Source organism: Pleurodeles waltl, chromosome 5 (assembly GCF_031143425.1).
Source record: "Pleurodeles waltl isolate 20211129_DDA chromosome 5, aPleWal1.hap1.20221129, whole genome shotgun sequence".
Classification (NCBI taxonomy): domain Eukaryota; kingdom Metazoa; phylum Chordata; class Amphibia; order Caudata; family Salamandridae; genus Pleurodeles; species Pleurodeles waltl.
This window is the reverse complement of record NC_090444.1, coordinates 120,052,436-120,073,828: the sequence shown is the minus strand read 5'-3', so window position 1 is coordinate 120,073,828 and position 21,393 is coordinate 120,052,436. Positions and strand designations below refer to the sequence as shown.

The 21,393-nt window shown below is 45.0% G+C and overlaps 1 protein-coding gene across 1 annotated transcript in view; it reads left to right on the top strand.

The window, feature by feature from the left end:
* Positions 1–868: 868 nt before the first annotated feature.
* Positions 869–21,393, top strand: part of LOC138295455 (serine/threonine-protein kinase pdik1l-like) — a 119,730-nt gene continuing 99,205 nt past the window's right edge. The window contains exons 1-2 of the mRNA XM_069233773.1: positions 869–1,801; positions 6,751–6,967. Of these exons, the coding sequence (XP_069089874.1) occupies positions 1,214–1,801; positions 6,751–6,967 (805 nt within the window). The 5' untranslated portion in view covers positions 869–1,213. The remainder of the gene's footprint in view (positions 1,802–6,750; positions 6,968–21,393) is intronic.

Here is a 21,393-nt window from a genome sequence, read left to right as displayed (position 1 = left end):
TCTCTGTCTGCTTTAACCATTTGGTCATTGTTGGGGAGAGCTAAAGCAATAGCTGGGGTGGCGGTAAGGATGAGCCAGGTTGCTGTCATGAAACCAATACCAAACAAAAGGGATGAAAATAGATCCCATAATTCACAAGAATGTTTGGGAAGGGATTGGACATTCAGGAGGAAGCATTTGAGAGAAAATGGCTGTAAAGGACTAAACGTAGAATTGGTAAAACGTGGCTCATCAAGCTTTCCTACTTGAGAGTGTGATGGAGAGCCCACAGAAAATTCATATTTCCCGGGGAAAAGTACTGAGGGCAGGGTTAACACTCATCCATTTACAATGCAGACAGGTCACCAGGCCGTCTAAACCCATGCAAATCCATAGTCAAAACTTATAAAAACGTTTTCCCGGAATATCAACCTACAACGATATCTGCATACATGGCCCCAGACCTGATTCATGCGAGAGACTCACGATTTTTAAAGCCAGAAATGGCATCACTTTAGTTGTCTCCCACCTAAAATTGACCCTGATTTTATATTAGTCCATTTGGAAAATAAATTTCCCCGAGTACTCCTCTCACAAGTACGTAAAAACACTCAAAACTTTAAAAGGTTTCAATCCACCTCAGCTTTAGTAAATATAACGTACACATTTAAAAGAAAAAATAATAATTAAGGTCACCATGTGGCTACATGTCATCAGTGACACTATTTTCAGTCCTATGCTTTCCTTTGACACAGAAATGCACCCTGGGAGATGTAGTCGTGTGCCATTTAATAGGCTGGCGGTGACTAACGCATTTGGGAACAGTTTTGCGCGGGAAACTCAAAACTTAAGTCCCACTGTCGCACCTTTGGAACGTTCTGCACTTATTGGCCAGCAACAATCTATCCCAGCTCTCAGTTAATTAACCTTAAAGAAGCCTCACCCGTGGGAACCAAACACGATCCCTTTGGTTTAAATCTCTCAAACACCAACCGACGACGACCTGGAAAGATTTCGGGGAAAGTTATAACAACTGTGCATTCTCTTTCAGTTCTCCAAATTTCTGTCCACCTGCGTTCCCCAGTCACCAAGCAGGACTACAGGAGTAAAATATATTTGCCATTTAAAAAAAATACAACGGGAGGGGATACAGGAGGCCTACTGTGAGAAGTAAGCTTTAAAAACTTCGTTTGAGGCCCACGCGCGCCTCCGGTGCTGCGTCACAGCGCGGATCATGGCGGGGCCCGAGTCCCGCTACCGGCTGCTGCGGGAGGTGGGCCGCGGCAGCTACGGCGTGGTGTTCGAGGCCCGGGCGAGCAGCACCGGGGCGCAGGTGGCCGTCAAGAGGATGCCCTGCGCGGCCCCAGAGTCGGCCGAGCTGGCCCTGCACGAGTTCCGGGCCCTGTGCAGCGTGCGGGGCCAGCACCGCAACGTGGTGCGGCTGGAGGAGGCCGTGCTGCAGCGCACCGAGCCCAACCGCCCCGCAGCCCCCGGCGACTTCCACCCGCTGGCCGCCCGCGAGGAGCGGCGGAAGCAGGAGCCGCACCACCTGGAGCTGGTGGAGAGCTGCCTGAAGGGCCGCCCTAGCTGCCCCGAGCCGGGCTGGACGTGCGCCGTCTGGTTCGTCATGGAGTACTGCGACGGCGGCTCCATGAACGACTACCTGCTGGGCCGCGGCGGGCCCGACCCGCGGCTGAACCGCGCCTTCATGGGCCAGCTGGGCAGCGCCGCCGCCTTCCTGCACCGCAACCAGATCGTGCACCGGGACCTGAAGCCGGACAACGTGCTGGTGTCCTGCGGTCTGCGGGGGCCTGAGCTCAAGGTGGGCGGCGGGAGGCCTTCGACACTTGATCAGGGTGAATCTGCCGGGCACCTCGACTCGGGTATAGCTCGTCACTGCTGTACTAGAGGTGCACAAATATGCCTTAATCATACACGCCAACCAGAACCGGTTCAGGCGGGGGGCAAACTCGATTTTTTTTAAAGGCAAAAATAGCTAAATTTTGGTTCTCTCGCCTGAAATTGACTCTGTCAATGGGGAAAATACGTTCTCCCAATGAATTGTTTTAGAATCTTTCACTTCTGAAATGTTGGTATGTATGCTTAATGTACCTAAAATCAGATTGGTTTACTGATTCCATTGCATTCCTTTAAGGGTAGCAATTCCAAACTTGTTGGAAAATGCCTGTATACCTGCCAAGTTTTTTTGTACCTTCATGTGTGCCGCATTTGCAGTGTGTGTATTTGAGTGACCTTTTTATGACTCTGGTGCGACCCTTCGTCTCTAGGAGAAAGTGGTGTGGTGCAATGCTGAGCTAGTCAGTTATGCTATTTCACTGCATTCGAGGACACTTAGTTTTTGCCTTTGCCCCATGGTCAGGTCTCTGGATACATTTCTTCTTTATGAGCTGGATACGTTTTTGGACTCTTGAAAAACGTGTGCTTCATGCAAAATTTCACTTTCAGATCTGGAAATGTGTGTATATCATAGATGCCCATCTTCCCGATTCAGGCGGGAGACTACCGATTTCAAGGCTAGTCTCCTGCCTCCCGATTCCTCAGTGGGCTTCAGATGACAGGCCCCGGTCTTGTGTAACTCGAAGTGCGCACTGCCTGTAACCTGCTCCTGCAGGCCAGTGCACAGCACTTGCATCGTGCTCTCTCTCTACGTGCCATAGCGCCTTCTCCGGTGCTCCTGACAGGTAAAGAAAAAACATACATTTGCGTATCTAGTATCCGATCCTGCAGCAGCAGACTTGCAAATCCCATACATAACAATACCCGATTCAGGCCTCAGTAGAAGTCATTGGAGGAAATCCAGTCTCTCAAATTTTTTTTTTTTCCTCCTTGAGATCTTATACTTTTCTCTTCTAAAATATTGGCATGTATAGGGTATATGTGTTTGTGTGTGTGTGTGTATGAATATATATATAATAAAAAGTGGTTAAAGGGATGTTATAGTTAGGTTCAGATTTTAAAACGCACAGAACCATGGAACTTCAGCTGTTAGTTATTTCAAGTAACTATAACGCGCACCCTTGCCAAGCACAGTTTTCTCATCAATAATTTTACTGTAAATGCTCGTGATATTATCTATGTCATGAGTGATGTAATATCTGGGGTAATTAGCAGTGCATAGCGAGGGCGCGAGTAATATGTGAAATAACTCTAACAGCTGAATTTCTATGGTTTTGTACTTGTATAATCCGACCCTAACTATACAGTACCCTGTACCCTTTTTTGTGTGAATTTCTAGCGGCTATATCTTTTTTGGTTTTGTTTTTAATGCTAAGTAAAATGCCCTTCGCAATGCACAGTGGCGAGGGGTGGAAGGACAGGAAGCAGGTTGAATGCAGGTTCTGGCCTGGATTGTGCTTCGCCCACCCAAGCTTGCTGCTCCTGCTCGCCCCCTCCTCCTTGCCATCCATTGTCCATGCCTCTGGTCCCTCATTACAGCCGTGTGACTGTTGTTCTGCCACTGCCCTTCCCACCTGCCCTGAAAAATTTGCCAGCTGCCCAGTCCACCTCCTTTATATACCCTCTGTCTGTGCCCCCGCCCCTTCCTCCTCAGCATGGGCTGATGTGCTACCAGTGCCCTCCTTTTACCTTTATGTCCCTGCCCACGCCTCCTGCCTTCTGTTGCCTAATTCTATGCCCCATCATTGTCCTCCTGCTTAGCCTCTCTGCTTATCTTGCTGCCCTATCCTCCTTCACCCTACCCTCTGATGTCTGTGCATGCCCCTGCTCCCTCCTTCTTGCTCACCATGTTCCATGGACCTGACACTGCCCTTCTGTTGCAAAGTCATCTTTTTGCCCTGTTCATCCCCATTTTATTTTTTTTGCTGACTGGTGCTGATGATGACTGACTGTGCCCTGGACTCTGTTAGCCAGGCCAGTGCTATGTTAAAACACACACTTGTAGTAGAGTACACTAGGTATTAGGGTACCCTTTCGATTGTCCTGACAGACCCTGTAAGTCCCTAGTATATAATGGGGCAAGGGTGTACAATCTGCCTCTAAGCCCCTATATAATAGGGCATGGAGATTAGAGGCCCAGCAGAATTTCTGCACTTGCATGTGTGCACTGCTGTGTGCTTCCTGTCCTTTTAACTGCAGACCTGCCTTGTAGCCTGTCTTTAAAAGTTCCATTCCTCCCATTTGCATAACAGCCCCTATAGGTCCCTAGTAAACAATGTAGCAAGGATGTTTTATAAACCCGGGTAAGGGAAAAACTGATCATTTCATTTTCTCCCCACTATAGATATTGGCCTTCATAGGCTATCATTGCCATATTGTATTTCATGGTAATATTAGTAAGGAAAAATGCAGAAAAGTAATTCAAGGACTTAAAAGATTTGTTTTGATAAATCCAGCAATTTGACATTGGTGAATATATCACAGCTTGTACAGAAAATAAGTTATAAGGCTTTTCTTTCTGTAAGCCAAAATCCAGCCTTCTGACTGTCCCCTCTGATTGGTCAGTGCTAACAGGATTAGCAGAGCTGCTTGATTAAGTGATAAGTGGCTGTCCAGGGGAGAGCATATATGGTGAAGGGCAACTCGGGGGCTACACAGTAATGCATGAGCAGGGGGAGGGGTAATAAAACATACAGCCTCAAAGGATAGCAAGACAGGCGAGAATGCTAGATCACCTAACCCCCACCTTCTGGACCCCTCAGCCAGATACCAGGCTTAAGGAAGGAATTTGCAGATGTTAGAAGGAGGACAGCTATGGAAATGAGCCACACTGGAGGATGGTTTAGTTAGCTCTTAGTTTCATCCATCATAGATTTTGGAAGAATGGTGCTTTCTGGGGTAGGAATATGCCACACTTTGCAGGAAGTGGTCATGCATCTGGGCGTCACTCTGCATTATATAGGTTGGGCGTGCCCCCCCTCCCTTTCCTGATGCCCAGGAGCTGGGAATAAATATGTGAGAGGTGCATAGCCTCTCAGATCTGCTGCCTGAAACTACAAGAGATGGTCCATTTTGCTTCTTCTCCCTCCTGCCCTCCATGTTTTGTTGTGCTGCAACTGCTCCTCCTGTCTACCCTGTGTGGTCTGTTGTGAAGCTCCTTCCCCTGCTCTCTCTTACCTGTGTCCAGCCCCTACCCATCCCTTCTGTCCTCCATGGTCCTTTGTGCATGCTTCTGCCCCCTCCCTTTTACACACCATGGCCACTGTGCTGCCACTAACCCACCCGCTTGCCATGCATGGCCTTCTGTGTTGCCACAGCCCCTCCCACCTGCCCTGTGTGGTCAGCTTGCTGCCCATGACTCCTCCCCCCCCCCCCCCCATTGTCTGCATATGCAGTTAGTCTCACTGTTGCTCTCCATGGTGTGTTGTGCTTTTAGTGCCCACCCCGCCTTTCCTCCATAGTCAGCTTGCTTCTCCTGCCTGCCGTTTTCCACGTGCAGGTCCCTATTCCCTCCCTCCTGTGTTGTCTGGTCAATTGTCGTGCCCCTGCCCTTCATGGTCCGTTATGCTGCATCTGTCCCTCCTGTCTGTCCAGTATGGTCAGTTTGCTGCCCTTGCCTCTTTCCCCTCAGCACTTTGTTGTCCATGTCCATGGCCCTGTTCCCTCACTATTGCTTTCCATGGTCTGCTGTGCTGCACAGCTGTCCCGCTTGCCCAGAGTTGTGTATTGTGCTGCTGCAACACCTGACGCCTGCCTTGTAAGGTCAGTTTGGTGCCCCTACACATCTCCCTCTCTTACCATGTCTCTACCCCAGCTCTCCTGCCCTCCGTGATCCAATGTGCCGTTCTTGCCAACATTTTGAAATTGGTAAGAGGGAGATTTAAAAAAGAAAAAATAGGGGAATTGAAAAGAGGAGATTTTAGGCAGGAGATAGATAAAAGAAAGCCATTTTGGACTTAAAAACATCTCAAGTCTCTTGCCTGAATCTGGTCTTTTGGCATGTATGGTTCTACTGCCACTGCCTCTTCCTTCTGCCCTCAATGGTCTATTTTATATTGCCACAGCTTCTCTTCCAAGTCCTACACGGCTGGTTTGATGTCCCTGCCCTCCATGGTCCGTTGTGCTGCCACTGCCCTGCCTGCCTGCTCAGTGGTCAACTTGTTGCCTCTGCACGCTCCTTCCTGCCCTCAGTTATCCAAGTCCATGCCCCAGACATCTGCCGCCCCACAGTATTTTAATGAACAAGATTGCTAACATTCTATATTTATTACAAAAGTGTGGCATGCCTGACAGCATATTGATGTAATCAAAACTGTAATACCTAAAGCATTTCCTTTAGAAACTATAAAAATGAGAGGGTCTTATTCCCATAGAAACTATGGTTAGGTCTCCATAAAACTAAAATGAGGACATATTTTCTGAGTTAACAAATAGCCAATCCAAGATGGGCAACATATTCATCCTAAATGTAGCAACCATGCTGGAACCTTAAAATATTAGACTATTTACAATACGTCTTCAAAACAGACAACTCTCGTTATTGCAAGGATATGCCCACCTTGCTTAGCCACCAGCAGTTTCTTTCTTCTAATTGTAATCTTTCAGTTTCACGCCTATGTTGCTGAATTTGTGTGTAATGTTTTTGATATTGTCGGGGTGAATGCAAGATTGAGTCAGTGGATAATGGATAGATGCATGAGCGCAGAGATGAGTGAGAGTATGATGACATATTGAGTCAGTGGCATAAGTTTGCATTCATAAGCATTGCCAGTGCTTGTTTTGTATTTTGATAGCACAATAAACCTTTTTAAGTGGTGATAGCTGACAAAAATAACGTCTTCTATTCTCCCTCAGGTAGCAGATTTCGGCCTGAGCAAAGTGTGCCAAGGGATAATTAATGTTAATCGGCTCTGCTTCTCCTCTGCATGTGGTTCTGATTTCTTTATGGCACCTGAAGTGTGGGTTGGGCGCTACAGTGCCAAAGCAGATATCTTCGCGCTTGGGATCATCTTCTGGGCCATGATTGAGAGAATTACCTTCAGGGATGCAGATTCACAGAAAGAGCTGCTTGGTAAGAGTGTCGTCAAATATAACTTAAATAAACCTGATCTTGTCTCTTTTCACATTTAGTTTCCTTACTTCTATAAATAACAAGCTACATAAGCTTCCATTCTAAGTTTGGAAAAATTCCTTGTTTGGGTGGAGGCTGAGTTTCCAACAGAATTGGAAATGCTCGACTACTGCACTTGTGAATTCTTCCCTACACCTGGATATTTTACTGTCTAAAAAACGTGAGTAACTACCATACTGGGTGTAGAAACACACTCTAGCAGTAAAGTAATTCTTCACTTCTGTTGCTTCCTTTTCGCTACGATCAAGGGTAATTCCTCACTTCTAATGGTAACATTAAGTATACCCACAGTACTCTTTCCCATGTTGTAATGGGACTCCTAGACTTGTCCCTTTTTAATATGGTAAAGACTATTGGTTTAACTTCTCAAATGTATAGAATATTTCTGCTGTCCAAGTTGGATCCTTTAAAAGGTCAAGATAAACTGCACTTCTTATTGAAGGGAGAGTTGTAGATCTCAGCAGGCATGTTCTATAGCTTGTGTCTAAATGTTGCCAAACTTTATCTAAAATCTCTTGCCAAATACTAAACCGTGTGTTTGTTGATTGAGGGGAATTTATCTAGTGTGTTGGTGTGCTTCTTGATCATTTAAGCAAATTGCAAACTACGAAGCATGGATTAATGCTTTTGGATATCATTTTGTTATTGCAATTTTACATTTTGGAAGGTTAAATGGTGTTTTGTGCATAAGGAAGCACTGCCTCTTTAATTACTTTCACGCTGATTCTAAAGCATAAGAAGAGAACACTCACAGTAGCCTTGGGGTCTGTACCTCTCTGATGACTGATCAGGATATAAATGCCTTGAATTTAATCAAGTCCAAGCTGAGATATTGTTACCTGGCATGCTACCTGCTGTGATCTTGCTCTCTCTCCTTTACCAACTTATTTTTTGTGGCCAACGTATCCGTGTCAAAAGTACCAAAGTGTCTCTTCTGACAATACCCTTTCTCACCACGATGTTGATCTTTAGCTTAGGCAACTTTCTAGAAGTGCTTCCTAAGCAGCACTTGCATGCAAGACCTTACCTTAGTATACCAAATAAACTCTAAAATAGACTACCCCAAATAGCATTTGGACTAAATCCATTCTTTAGTTTTTGTGGCTCATTAGTCTTCCCAAACCTCAGGTGTCCTTTAGTCTCCAATGACACTGGGGTGCTCTCTTAAGTCTGTACTATTGTGTTTTGTTACAACAGACATTTCCATGAGGTGGTCCCTCTTTTCTTTGGTACCTGCATTTGAGATCAAATTGTACTGCTGTTGTACATTTGGTTCAAGCTCTTAATTTGTCAGCACCAATCTGTCTTTGCACACTGAAGCATTTCATGCTTGCTAGCTGACCCTCCAATATTCCAATATTGTACATGACCCCTTCTCTCTCGCGTCACCTTACCCCTCCATTTGCTGAAAGTATGGTAGGATTCACAAGCAAACACTTTCCACAACTTTAAAAGGATTGTAGCTAGAATAGTAAATCGTCCTTTCCTCAAATATCTTGTCTTTTTTTATACCTCTCCTCAGACATTTAGGAAAGACTAAAAATACAGTAACTTTCGGTAGGCATGGATCGACGTTAGTGCTTGGTTGGGTATAACATTGTAAAACTTCTCTGCTGGGTTTTTATTTAGTAAAGCGGATCTCAGTTGCGCACAGGTAGACTGAATTGGAGAATGTTTTAGAAAGCAGATACTTAAATGTAAATACATTCTTGGTTTCATATTCCAAAACATGTGGAATAACACAAATCAAAAGAGAACCTCAGTACAGGATATTTGGATTTAAGTTCATTGTCGAATTGTGAATACATTTATGCCCCTGAACATGCCTCAAATAGAATGTAATAGCATCTGAAAATATTTATGCAAATATTGATATGCATATTTAACAACCTTACTCCAAGTCCCTACACTTGTTTTGCAGATTAGCTAGATTTTATATTTATATATTGCCCTTTTTTGCCCCTTTGGCGTTCATATTATTATAAGAAAAGAATAACATCTGTGACAGTCGGTTACGTTGGCCAGCTCATGGGATATCAGCTGCATATTAAAGTGTTGAGTGAGTATTCCTGTACACCTGGAAAATTATGTTGCATCACAATTGTATAATAATGCAAAATGTCCTAGCTATCATGTAGGAAATTTTAAATTCTATTAAGAGCACAAAGGCAAGGGTTATGTGTAGTAACTTCCAAAAGTCTTCAACAGTAAATTAGGTTCCAAAGCCGGTTAAAGATAACCGCAACGAGTTTATTATAGATATTATCCGAGAAATAGAAACTCCATCCACGAACATAGGAATCCAACTGCTGTCTCTAGGAATGCCTATTACAGCTTCCACATTTTGAAGACACCAACAGAAGAGAAGTGGGAGGAGCAGGAACATACCAACACAAAGATACTGCATAAAAGATATAATAAAATACAAACAAGGTGAAGATAAAACCAGAAACAAAATACATTACAATATATATCACACTATGCTTATCTGTATTCCTTTTGTTAGATTAGCAGCCTAACCGAGATTCCGAAAAAACACATTAAAGCAAAGGGCAACAACCTCCATGAGTCCAAATATAAAGCAAAAGTCCACTAATCAGCTGGTTCAGGCACCACATAAGAACACCCCCAAGGAACAGCTGCACTCCCTCTTTCTTCGTGCTGAAAACGCAGTTCTGATATTCACTGGGGCTGAACAGAAGCCTTTCAAAAACACTCATAATCCAGTTGTTATGCCCAAATGTTATGCATTCTCTCAAATGTTTTATAACACACATTAAATATATATTTAGTATGTGACCAACTGGACAAAACACATTTAATAATCATATATGCTGAACTCCTATGAGAGAAACATTTACTTCCAATGTCTAATGCTGCCAAGTGTAAGGGTGGAAAGAATGACTGTTCTTCTTTGGGTGGTATAATTCTTGCTTCTGTGTCCTTAATAGAATTGGAACTTTTCATTCATAATAGCTAGGAAAGTTTCCATCCTATGTAAGGACTGGAGGTTTGGAATATGCTTGTATGAAGCTAACTTACCACTATGGATGCCATGCCAATGACCGACTTAAAATAAAACTTCTTAAATGTTGTCAGCTGCCCTCAAAATATCCTCTAGTCGTCCACCCACTGAGAAAACTTTAGAGGCAGTAACCCCCCCCTCCCCATGTGCACCAGATAAGGAAGTGTCCATGCCTGCTTCACCTATCACCCAGTGGACCACTCTGGCTATTGTAGGAGAAGAAGCTGGTTGAAATGGATATATATATTTTTGTAACAAAATCAACAGTTCGCTTGTATTTGCCAGTCTAGCCTCCTTTTTGTTAACGGTTTTAACAGCTCCTGCACACCTGATTACACAAAGCTTGGGGTGATTTGGAAAAGCACTGTCTTGATACTGGACTTGGTGTTTCAAGACACTGTAAAAATAAAACCATCTGGTATAAATAGCCTGCAGGGCACATCCAACGCTCACATCTGAAAACCATTTGCATGAAACAAACTTATAGCAGCGCCACCTTACCTGTAAGTTCCTTTCTAGAAAGGTAGGAATTGTTCTGCCAGGATAAAAAAAAAAAAAGAAAAAAATGCAAAATCAAATTCACATCCTATAAACCGGAATAACTGCTTTCGAGGAGGAGGGGAGATTAGAAAGCCTATTGCCTCTTAATATATTGCAAACCAGGGAGTACACTTCCACCCAGCAGTTGCTGGCTGATATCGCCGACCTGGCCGTATTGCTCGTATGGTATGCAAGATCAATCTGAGACAACACAAAGTTCAAAATTTGCACCATCTGTGCCCCACAGGATACAAATTCTATCCCAGAAACCAATAATATCTGTGCCAGGCAGTGCCATACTGCTTAGGGTTGTAATCCACCTATAGCTTCCATATAAATTCGGAAACCTGCTTCTAAAGACCTGGGACACCCCAGCGTCCCCAGTAATCCTCCATTCCACGAGCTTGTGACACTTTGTTGGAAATGGCCCCTTTCTGAAGGGTTGCCCCCAAACCTTTTGTCTTTTACCTTCCACTTTTTGCTGTATCTTTTTGTTGGCTTTAGGACTCTGAGCACTTTACCACTGCTGACCAGTGCTAAAGTACACGTGCTTCTCTCCTAAACCTTGGTGTATACACAATTGACATACCTAATTTACTTAAGTCCCTTGTAAAGTGGTATACCATTTACCTGGGGCCTGTAAATTAAATGAATGCTACTGGTGGGTCTGCAGCACTGATTGTGCCACCCACTCAAGTACCCTATAATCATGTCTCTTGCCACTTCAGAGCCTGGTTGTGTAGATTCACTGCCACTTTGACTTGCCATTTAAAACTCATTGCCAAGCCTTAAACTCCTCTTTTATTACATGTCACCCCTAAGGTAGGCCCTAGGTAGCCTTTAGGGCAGAGTGCTTATTAAGTAAGACAGGACATGTATGTTTAAGTTTTCCATGTCCTGGTAGTTTCCAAATCCCAAAGTCACCTTTTCACTACTGTAAGGCTTACTCATCTCATAGGCCAGCATTGGGAATTCCTTAATGTCCCCTTAAGCTGTAATTACTGATCACAAAGGAGAAGTTACATCATGTTTCATATAATTGGAATGGTAATATTACCTCTTTAATTGTAGTCTGATTTAGGATTACTATTCTAGAAATGCTACTTTTAGAAAGTGGGTGTTTCTCTGTTCTATGTGCCTTGCAACCTGTCTCCAATATATTCCTGGGGTAGGTGACCGCTACAGTTTGTGCATTCTCTCTAGACAGCCACAAACACAAGAAGAGTAGGTTTGTCTGAGCACTCATCTGCATTCTGATGGGCCTTCCTGGGCTGGAAGGGTGGAGGGGAGCTGACACACTTGAATAGGGAAGTGCCTGTCCCCACCCAAAGGGCTGATTACCCTCTATTGGTTGCCTGGACCCAGGGCTAGGAAGGAAGAATCTCCGTGCACTTCCAAGACCCTTCTTTGAAATCACGCCCCCCCCTTCCATTTCACAGGCACATTTGGGTGTAAGAACTGGCTCTCTGATCCCACCAAATCAGTACACTACTGGGCCCGGGAAGAACTCTGCCTGGAGTAAGGACTGCTGTGCTGCAAGGAGTGCCACACTGCTTGGCTGCTTTTCAGAAAGGACTGCTCTCTGCCTTGATGAGTTGCCCTGCTGTCTTTTGATTCCTGCCCAGCTGAGGAAGGACTGGACCCTCTCATCTGACCCAGTGACTCCAAGGGCTCACTGGTTTGCCCCTCTTCTCCTGCAGTCTCTGGGACATAAACGATTGCCTGCAACTCTGCTTTAACTGCTGGATTCATCTGTGTCGTACTCTTGCCTGAGGTGCCCCTTCCAGCCCTGGGCCTCAGAAGTGGGTTCTGCAACTGTTTTGCTACACAACCGACGCACCGTCACCTTTGCACTGATCGGAACCGATGCATCACTCTTTGACACAAAGGCTGTTAGACAGCAGTTCTACAGCCTATGTGGTTCAGTGACAACCCATTGCTTTCATCTCAATGGAGTTCCATGCCAACGTGGGACCAGACTGCGAGGCTCAACACTGATGCATCGACTCAACAACGTGCATAGGAACCAATGCATTGCCTTAGCACTGCTCATCGACATCAATGCTTTGCTCCATCCAAGGTACTCTTTCAGTGGGCTCTGCACGAGTCCTGTAGCGGGCCGGCTCTCCATCATGGTCGACCTGAACTTTAGATTTCCTCCGGTCTATCGTGACATCAAGTAACCTTCTAGCACTATTGACTTGTAAGCACTATTTTTGGTCTGTTCTTTAAAAATTAATATCTCTACTTCTACTGATTGGATTTTTGTTGTTTTGGTTTTTCCCCTTGTTCTCCTGCAGTCTTAGGGACATCAAAGACTCTGCTGCTCTGCTTTTGCTGCTGGACTCTGCCATCTAGAAGTCCTACACTTGCCTGAGGTTCTCCCTTGAGCCCTGGACCTCAGAAGTCGGTTCTCTAGCTCTTTTACTAAAAAAAAAAACGACACAGCGTCACCTTTGAGCTGATCTGAACTGATGCATCGCTCTTCGACATAGAGGCTGTTTGACAGATGTTCTACAGCCTGCGCGGCTCGATGACGACTCATTGCCTTCATCTCAATGGAGTTTGACATAGGACCCGACTGCGAGGCTCAACACCAACTCATCGACGTAACTGCATGAATAGGAACTGATTCATCACCTTCGCATTGCTTGTCGACGTTGATGCATTGCTCCATCCAAGGTACTCTTTCAGCAGGCTTTAAGCAAGTAGTCTTCCTGCCCTCCATCGCGGTTGTCCTGAACTTTGGAATTACCCTTGTCTAGCGCAACCTCGTAACTTTTTAGGGCTATTGACATCTAAGCACTGTTTTTTGGTTTATTCTTGGATTTTTGTTTTTGGTATGATTTTGCAAAGATAAATATAGTTTTTTTTTTTTTTTTTTTTTTTTTTTTTTCCTAAACCGGTGTTGAATCTTTTTGTGGTATCTTCATTGTGTTACAGTGTTGATTGTGTTGCACAAATACGTTGCAGGTTGCCTCTTTAGATAAGCCTGCTGGCTCTGTTTCAAGCTACCACAGGGTGAGTGCAGGTTATCTGTAAATGGGTATCTAGCTTACCTAGACTAGAAGTGGTGGTTCCTGCTTGTATGAGGAACATACTCTGACAACCAGAACCCCAGTTCTAACCCCAGCAGCAACTGGTGTGAGTTGCCATAAGCATCCATCAGAATGTTCGGACTGTGGGGAAAGTAGGATTGGAGAAAGAACTGGAAACCAGGCTTGAGATTTCCAAACTGGAGTTACAACTGTGGTGTCAACCTAGTGATCATTGGCAGGATGGGAATGCATACTCCTGAAACTGGCACCAGGCTTTCTTCATTGCACCTGTTGGCAATTCCAGATATGGCCTCCAACTGGAGAATTGCGAAAGCTGTTGATTGAGGTGGGACGCAAACTGGTCCATCTGGCAAGGGCCTCATGTGAAATAATCATGCAAAAAAGGACAGGGTCCAGTTTCCAAGCACTGACATTCTTCAGATATCTGGAATTCCAGTCTGCAATGTGATCAAATTTTCCCTGAAGATACTCTTCCTTGACAGATCTTCTGGAGTGGGCAGAAGTGCCAAAAATCTTTGGTGAAATCCATCAGCAACTTTGAGCCTGACCCTCTGAAACAATAGATATAATAGACTGCAGACACATTGCCCATTTTTAGAAGGTTGAAGCATGACACTCTTGTAAGAGGCTGTACAGAGAATGATCCTGTGAACAGTTCTGAGCAGTTGATATTCAACTCTTTCTTGTTCCTACAACTGGATGTTGGTGGTAATTTCTCCACAATGAGACCCCAGCCTAAAAGGCTGGTATCAGATTCGGTAACTGCATCTGATCCGGAACTGAAGATGGCCTGCCTTCCAGGCCATCATGTAGTTTAACCACCATTGTGTGAGATTGCTGATCTGCATTTTGGGAAGAAACCTCTGAACCCCTTCTGGTCCAGTACTGGAACTAGCTGTTGCCTTCATATCTTTGAGAGCCTAGGAAGAAGGGACTGCCTGGAAGAGAGTGCCCTTCCTCGGCCAGCCCATCCAAAAACATGCTTGCCGAGCACTCTTCATTGATTGCTGGGGTTTGTCCAGCACGAAAAAGGTTGTGGCAGACGTGCTGAGTTTTTTTTATTTTTATAAATGGGGCTCCAAATAGGCCCCAGTTGCCCGCTGGACATGCCTCAAACATAGCCAACTCCTCTAACTTTGGGTCAATCTTAATGAGGCGAGAACGTCTTCTCTCCTTAAAGGAAGCACAGTTGAAATTCCTGCGAAAGCAAATTGCGGTTTGTGCCCATCCTAACCTCCTCAGCCATATTGAGGATCTTTAACAAAGGCCCCAGGATATTCAGAAGTTTATCCTGGCAGTCTCGAGGAATAATCACTTTTTTTTATTTTTTTTAATCCTTAATACATTTGTTTATAAAGGTGGTCACCTTGTCATTAGTCTCCAGCCTCAATGTGACAGTTCAGTCTAGGCATGGGGGTGAACATTCTGCGCTAAGGCAGCTTCAAACTTTTTGTACATGGGTTTTGTAATTTCCTTTACCCACTTACTGAACCACGTTTGCTGCTGGAGCCCACCCACAGCTCGCAGGTGGTAAATGTCGGGTCCAGCATGCTTTCTGCTTCACCAGCACCTACCTCTCCACACTGGTGGGGCTTATCAACCTGGGGCACCCCTCAGTCTTCATGGTGTACTGGGCCCTGGTTCATTACCTGAATCGTCTTGCTTATGGTTTGCCAAATTCTCACTATCCTCCTCACTGAGAGTCAACCCTTCATTCTCGAATGAAGTAAACCCAGGTGTTGATTGGGATCAAGGAATCAGCTGGGGTGGGGGCTTAATGATTCGTTAAAGCCTATCTGATGCCTCTGTAAGGTGTCGGGAGGAGGAGGTTGTAGAGTCTTTGCCTTACCTTTACTATAGGCCTTTGGAGCGGAGTGAATGCAGCGTTGAGCAGCTACCAGCAGTTTCTGCCTGCTCAATGTCTCCAAGGCGAGGGACGCATACCTTTGGAAGGTGGTGTCTACCGCCTCCAACCCTTAACCAGAGAAATGGGGAATTGTCCCTCGCTAGTCTCATTGAGGCTCCCCAGTCTCCTTGTTTCTTCCATTGATGCTCATGAATGATAAGTATTTATACTAGCAAGAATGGGACTTAAAATACTTAAAGCAAGGTAATCTTATGAATGTGAATGCACCCTTTTAACCCAGTGGGCCAAATAAGAGAAAGTGTAAAGAGCCTAAATGGAGAATCACAGAAATATCTCCAGAAAGGCCCAGAACATGACCAGGGACCCAGCAGAGTAGCGCACAGTCCCAGGGAGATTTATCACTGAAAATTAAACCTGTCTAAACAAACATTGGCAAAGCCAATAGGTCTCGCATTTTGGATGTGAATGTAGTGATTTTTTCGTTCCTATTCTGTTATTGTTTAGCATCTCGCATTGCCACTGCAAGTGAAAAAACACCCTTGGATAAGTGTGTGACGCCGTACTTGCACGTATTGAAAATATTAAAGGACGGTTGGGGGCTGTGCTCAGAGCATTAGCTCCTTGTATTAGACTACCAATATGCTTTTTGAATGAGACACAACAGTCTGCTGTGTCAGAATAAATAAGCTTCCAGACACACAAGGGGTTGGGGGGGGGGGGGGAGGGGTGTAGGGGTAGAGATGTAGAGAGATATCCAAGAACAAAGCCCCATCACAAACAAAACCTGAAACCTTCGGTACCTTTCTAAACCAGGGGTTTTCACTGGTGTGGTGTGAAAACATTGCTATGGACAACCAAAACACTATGGCTGCATTGCCCGGGAGGAAGGGGCCATCACATGCTGTAACAGGAGAAAGCGTGAACGTTAATTGATGGCCAACACAAATGTTCTCTTAGTGAAATTACCTGGCAGGGAACTAAGCACACAAAGGTGGGACAATTGGAAAAATGCACAAATAAAAAGTAAAAATTTAAGAAAAGCACAACAAAGAACGAATGGCAATAGTGGGTGTGGTTAAAGCTATAGAATGAATACAGCATGCCTTGCAGACAGTGCATGGGTGCTGCCTAAGCTCAACCTAAAAAGGGAAGTCTGAGGGACTCAGGATGCTTGTTTCTGTTGACCGAGGATATGAGCAAGATTCATGAGTTGCTGGCTGTGGTTTCACAGGCAAGAAGCTGGTCTCCAGCACAACTGTAATCCATGTGTGGGACGCCTGTAATCAATTTCAGACTACACATGTTGGGCTACTGAGCTATAAAAGGAAAAAAGATGAGCTTAGCCAGAGCTTCCGGTTCCGACATAGAATCCATAAATATAGGTATTGTTGCAGAGTACCATGTACTCTAAAGGGGAGATTAAGCATTCAATTACAAAGTATTTCTCGAATGATCAAAAGAGGGGATATCCAACAGGGAAGTGAGGGAAACATGCCACTGATACAATGATGAAAGAACACAGCACAATAACATTTACAAAATTGTTTCGAAAAATAGAGAATCTTCATTGGCAACAATGTATTAATTACATTAAAATTGGATAAGGGGGGAAAAGATACAATTTTCTTAAATGCTGAAGGCAAAAAGTACGTAGACAAAGTGGACCACTGTTGGAAAAACAGCCTACTGTTGATCAGGCCTTAGGAGTTATTTTGGGCGACTGTGATTGAGTGGAGTCCGTGTGCACTAAGTGGGCCATCCCAGTCAGTTTTTACCTTCTGAATCATCCAACAGTGTAATGACTAAGGTGGTTATTATGAACTTGGCGGTGTGGCCCGCCATGCCGGCGGTGGCGGGAAAACACGCCAGCCGGCATGGCGGGCCACACCGCCACATAAAGAACACCATGAGGGCAGCCATCGGCAGGCCTCTCTCACCGCCAGGCTACCTCTGCCAGGCAGCCTGGCGGCGGTCGGAATCCTTATCCGACAGGGCAGCGGTGCTGCCGCTCGGATAATGATGCCTCCAGCCTTTCCCTGGCGGGTTTCCCCGCCAGGGAAAGGCTGGCGGAATGGGTGCACTGGGGAACCCCTGGCGGCCCCTCACTGCCCATGCACTTGGCCTGGGCAGTGCAGGGGCCCCTGTGCAGTGCCCCATCACGCAGGTCACTGCCCGATTTGATGTGCATGACGGGTGCAGCTGCACCCACCGCACAGAGGCATTGGTGGTGACTCCATGTGGAGCCGCCGTCAATGTCCCGGCCAGGCATTCCTGCGGGCCGACGGGCGGAAACAATGTTTCCGCCCGCCGGCCCCCAGGAATGTTTATTATAAGCCCGGCGGGGATCCGGGGACGCTGATGGTCAGTGTTTTGACCACCAGCATGAACACTGCGGTTTCGATCGTCGTGCTCATAATGACCACCTAAGTCTGAAGCTGGTGAGGATCCCTCGAATTAGAACCTGTTGTTGAGCTCTTACTGAAGCTGTTTGGCATATAAAGCTCCAAGTGGGACAAAGCTTAATTTCATAGCCAACTGTGTCGCTCTGTTGGGTGTACCACCTCACTCCTGGTCCAAAGCTTTACCTTCAGATTTAGTCACTTTTTTGGTTCTCAAAATATCCTAGAGGAACAAAGCCTCACTAGTCCAGATTTTTTTTCTTTGTGAGGTCTGCAGCAAAAAAGCTCTATGTGGGATGTGTGGTTGTTTTGCCAACTTAGTGTGTGACCCCCCTACCCCCCCCCTCCCTCCAGGGCGTGCTTCAGCACCTTGTCCCAGTTGTCCTGGGAATGATAAATGTCAGTCATAATTTTCTCCCCTTCCTTGTAAAGTTCCTTTGGGTCACTCCTGTAACTCGGGGCCCCACGGCAACCTTCTACTTACCAGGCCTTGTTCCATCCTTGGGTGGAGAGGGGCAGATTTATATGAAAAATCATTGGTGACAGTACAGAAAAAGTATGTTTCCTCTGCCTTGGTACGCCCTGAATATTGCTGTCCTGCAAACCAATTTTTACGTGAATAAATAACATGCTGTAAGAAGAGGTTCCAGATGTGTGTGGGGGGGGGGGCGGGTCATTTGGTGTTTGTAATCTATAAATCGCATCCTCGCAAGCAGCCACTCCCATGAGTCGGGTAAGACCTTCCTATCGACTGTGACCTGTAGGCTTTCTCCAGTGCCTCAAGAGACATGTTTTGGCTACTGCCAGAGTTGACAAAGCCTCTACTGACTATGTTTAGTAGAATCTACTACACCCAACATACTCATTTAGTAATGCCAAATGTACTGACTGGACAATCTCCAGGTCCGATCGCAGTAACAAGTACTGGAATAACCACAATATAATAAAGATAGGAATAGGTTTGGTAACACCACTAGCAATCAGGAGAATGCCACCCTGTGAAATGTTACGGGAGTTCAGTTCCAGTTATTTGACACCTTACAGTAGGACCATTTCAGTTGTGCTGTTTTATGGTGTTTAACATGCATAGAGAGCAAAGAAGCACAATTTGTTGGCTATGGCTACCCCAATCTGTTGGAGGCAGTCACCCTATGTAATGAGCGTGCACTGTGAAAGTTAAGCTAGGCAGTATGCTTCTTGGGGCAGCAGACCGTTTCCCTACCATGCTATGAACCTGCAGTTTTAAGGCCTAATCCCTCCCCAGACGTACTTTTTCATTCCTACGTTAATTGTGAACAGCAGGGATTTGGGGGATCAATAGGGTAAGTATGCCAAACGGATACATGTATCTTGAAGCTATAATCACCTGTACCACCTTTACCTTGTCTCTTAGCAAGAGAGAAAGTCTAGACCAGTGAGCAAAGTCTATTCTGAATCTCAAGTAGATAAGGTTCCAGGTTGTTTTTGACCATATCGAAATCTGTGGTACTTCATATTCCCCAGTTCATTTTATTCCCGTAAGGTCTGTGAAGGATCGTATCAGAAACACCAGGGCTTGCAGAAAGATCCATGGCGATATAAGGTACGTGTAGTCTGCCTACAAGAGTTTCTTTACCTGGCCAGCTGCCGTAGAAGCACGCTTGAAAGAGTCGGAGAATCTGATCGCTATTTGTAGGGGTTCAAGTGCTACTTACTAGAAATGGAGGGGTTAAGGTTCACCCCTGATAGTTTCCTCTCTTCGAATACATAGAGCCGAATATGGACTTACGATCAAAATTGTACTTGTAACTTGATTTACAAACGGATGTGTGCTCAACTCTTATAAGTGATTGTAATCATTCACCAGCCCCAGTGACTTCTTTATAAATTCTTTATTTTGGTCTCTAACGTTACTAGGTCCCCTTCTGAGATAACTTCAAGGAGATTCACATTGCACCATCTAAAACGTCAAAATAAGACTCGTTAATGTACCATGAATTGCAAAGCTGTTCTGCTCAAACAACAACTTGTTTGTTTTTGGAAATGTACACACAGTTATCAAATGCAAGTTTTACATTTTGGATACACAAACTCAAATGTCACAAAAAAGCATTACACTTTAATAAAAAAATATTTTAGCGGGAAACACAAGCTTCTTTCTTTTTCGTTAAAACAATTGAAAATCTTAAATATCAGTGTTTCGGCATATTTGGCTTGCATGAATGTTTTATCACATGAAAAATGTTTATTGTGCCAAATATTTCAGACCACCATTTTGTCCAGTGTAGACATCAACGAGCCATGGGGGCCAAAAACACGTCAAGAATTACCACCACTATGCTAAGACAAGCATTATGCCTGGGTTGGCTCTTAAATGACACAAAATGACAATTGCCACTGTTTTATAAAAAGGGCAGCGTTAGGTGTGGGAGCCCTCAGGACATGGCCTTCCCCAAAAATTCCAAAACTTTTATACAGAGTATTCACTGCACTCGTTGTGGACTCTGAAAGAACAACCTGATTTGGATAATTCAAAAAAATGATCAAATAAATGTTATATATGGGTTGATGCTTTAGGCCATTTTGGCATAATTGCATGACTTGGCCTATCAGGATGACACCTGTGAGTCCAGTTCCTAGGCTAGCCAGACGCATTATAGAGAGAGTTGAGAGTTCGAGAGCTGGCAAGACTGTGGGGTGGAAGACTGCTAACCAGTGGGACACTGCGAGTCAGGTGATGATTGGGGTGACTGGTGTGACTTCAGGAAGACCTGAGATGCTTGCGCCAATCATAGACACATGAATTTATTTGACCGTGATCCACTTGAGTTCAAGGAGGCTTTGGCTGAATGTACCAATCAGAGATACATATGACTTTAAGGAAATTTAAGCTATCTATATTTTCACTTTATAGTGAACTGGGAAAACTCTGGAACACATTATCCCGTTCCCAGTATTAGAAAAAACACACTCCTATGTCTTGATTACCTCCTGTTATCAGTAGAGAAAGGTTTCACCCTTCTTATACAAAGGTTATGGCGATCCATGCTTGCCTTCTACTCCATGTCCCCAGCAGTGCACTTTCCACATTACACTGATATTTGGAGTGACCTTGAATGCCACCTTAAGGTGGACTTGCCTCACCTTCTGAATATCGTCACCAAATACGAGATGCCTAATGTCAAACCTAGGAGTGTTCCTGCGGGGGCCCCACATGTGCTCTGTTCCCACACCTGACATTACTTTCCCTTTGTTATGTGCTGTTAAGAAATCAGAGGGACCATTCACTTGTGCAGTACTCTTCCCTTATTCTAGCACCCCCGCCAATGAATGGTGCTCTTGTTATATCCTGCACTTGTCATGTGTGATGTTCTTAAATCCCAGAATCCAGTGTTGCATTTCTCCTATTCCTTTGCATTGCCAAGAAATGCACCAGGACTGGGATGGGGATAATGGGCTCCTGGATTGGAGCCTCTGCAAGCTAAGGGTGGGGGCAG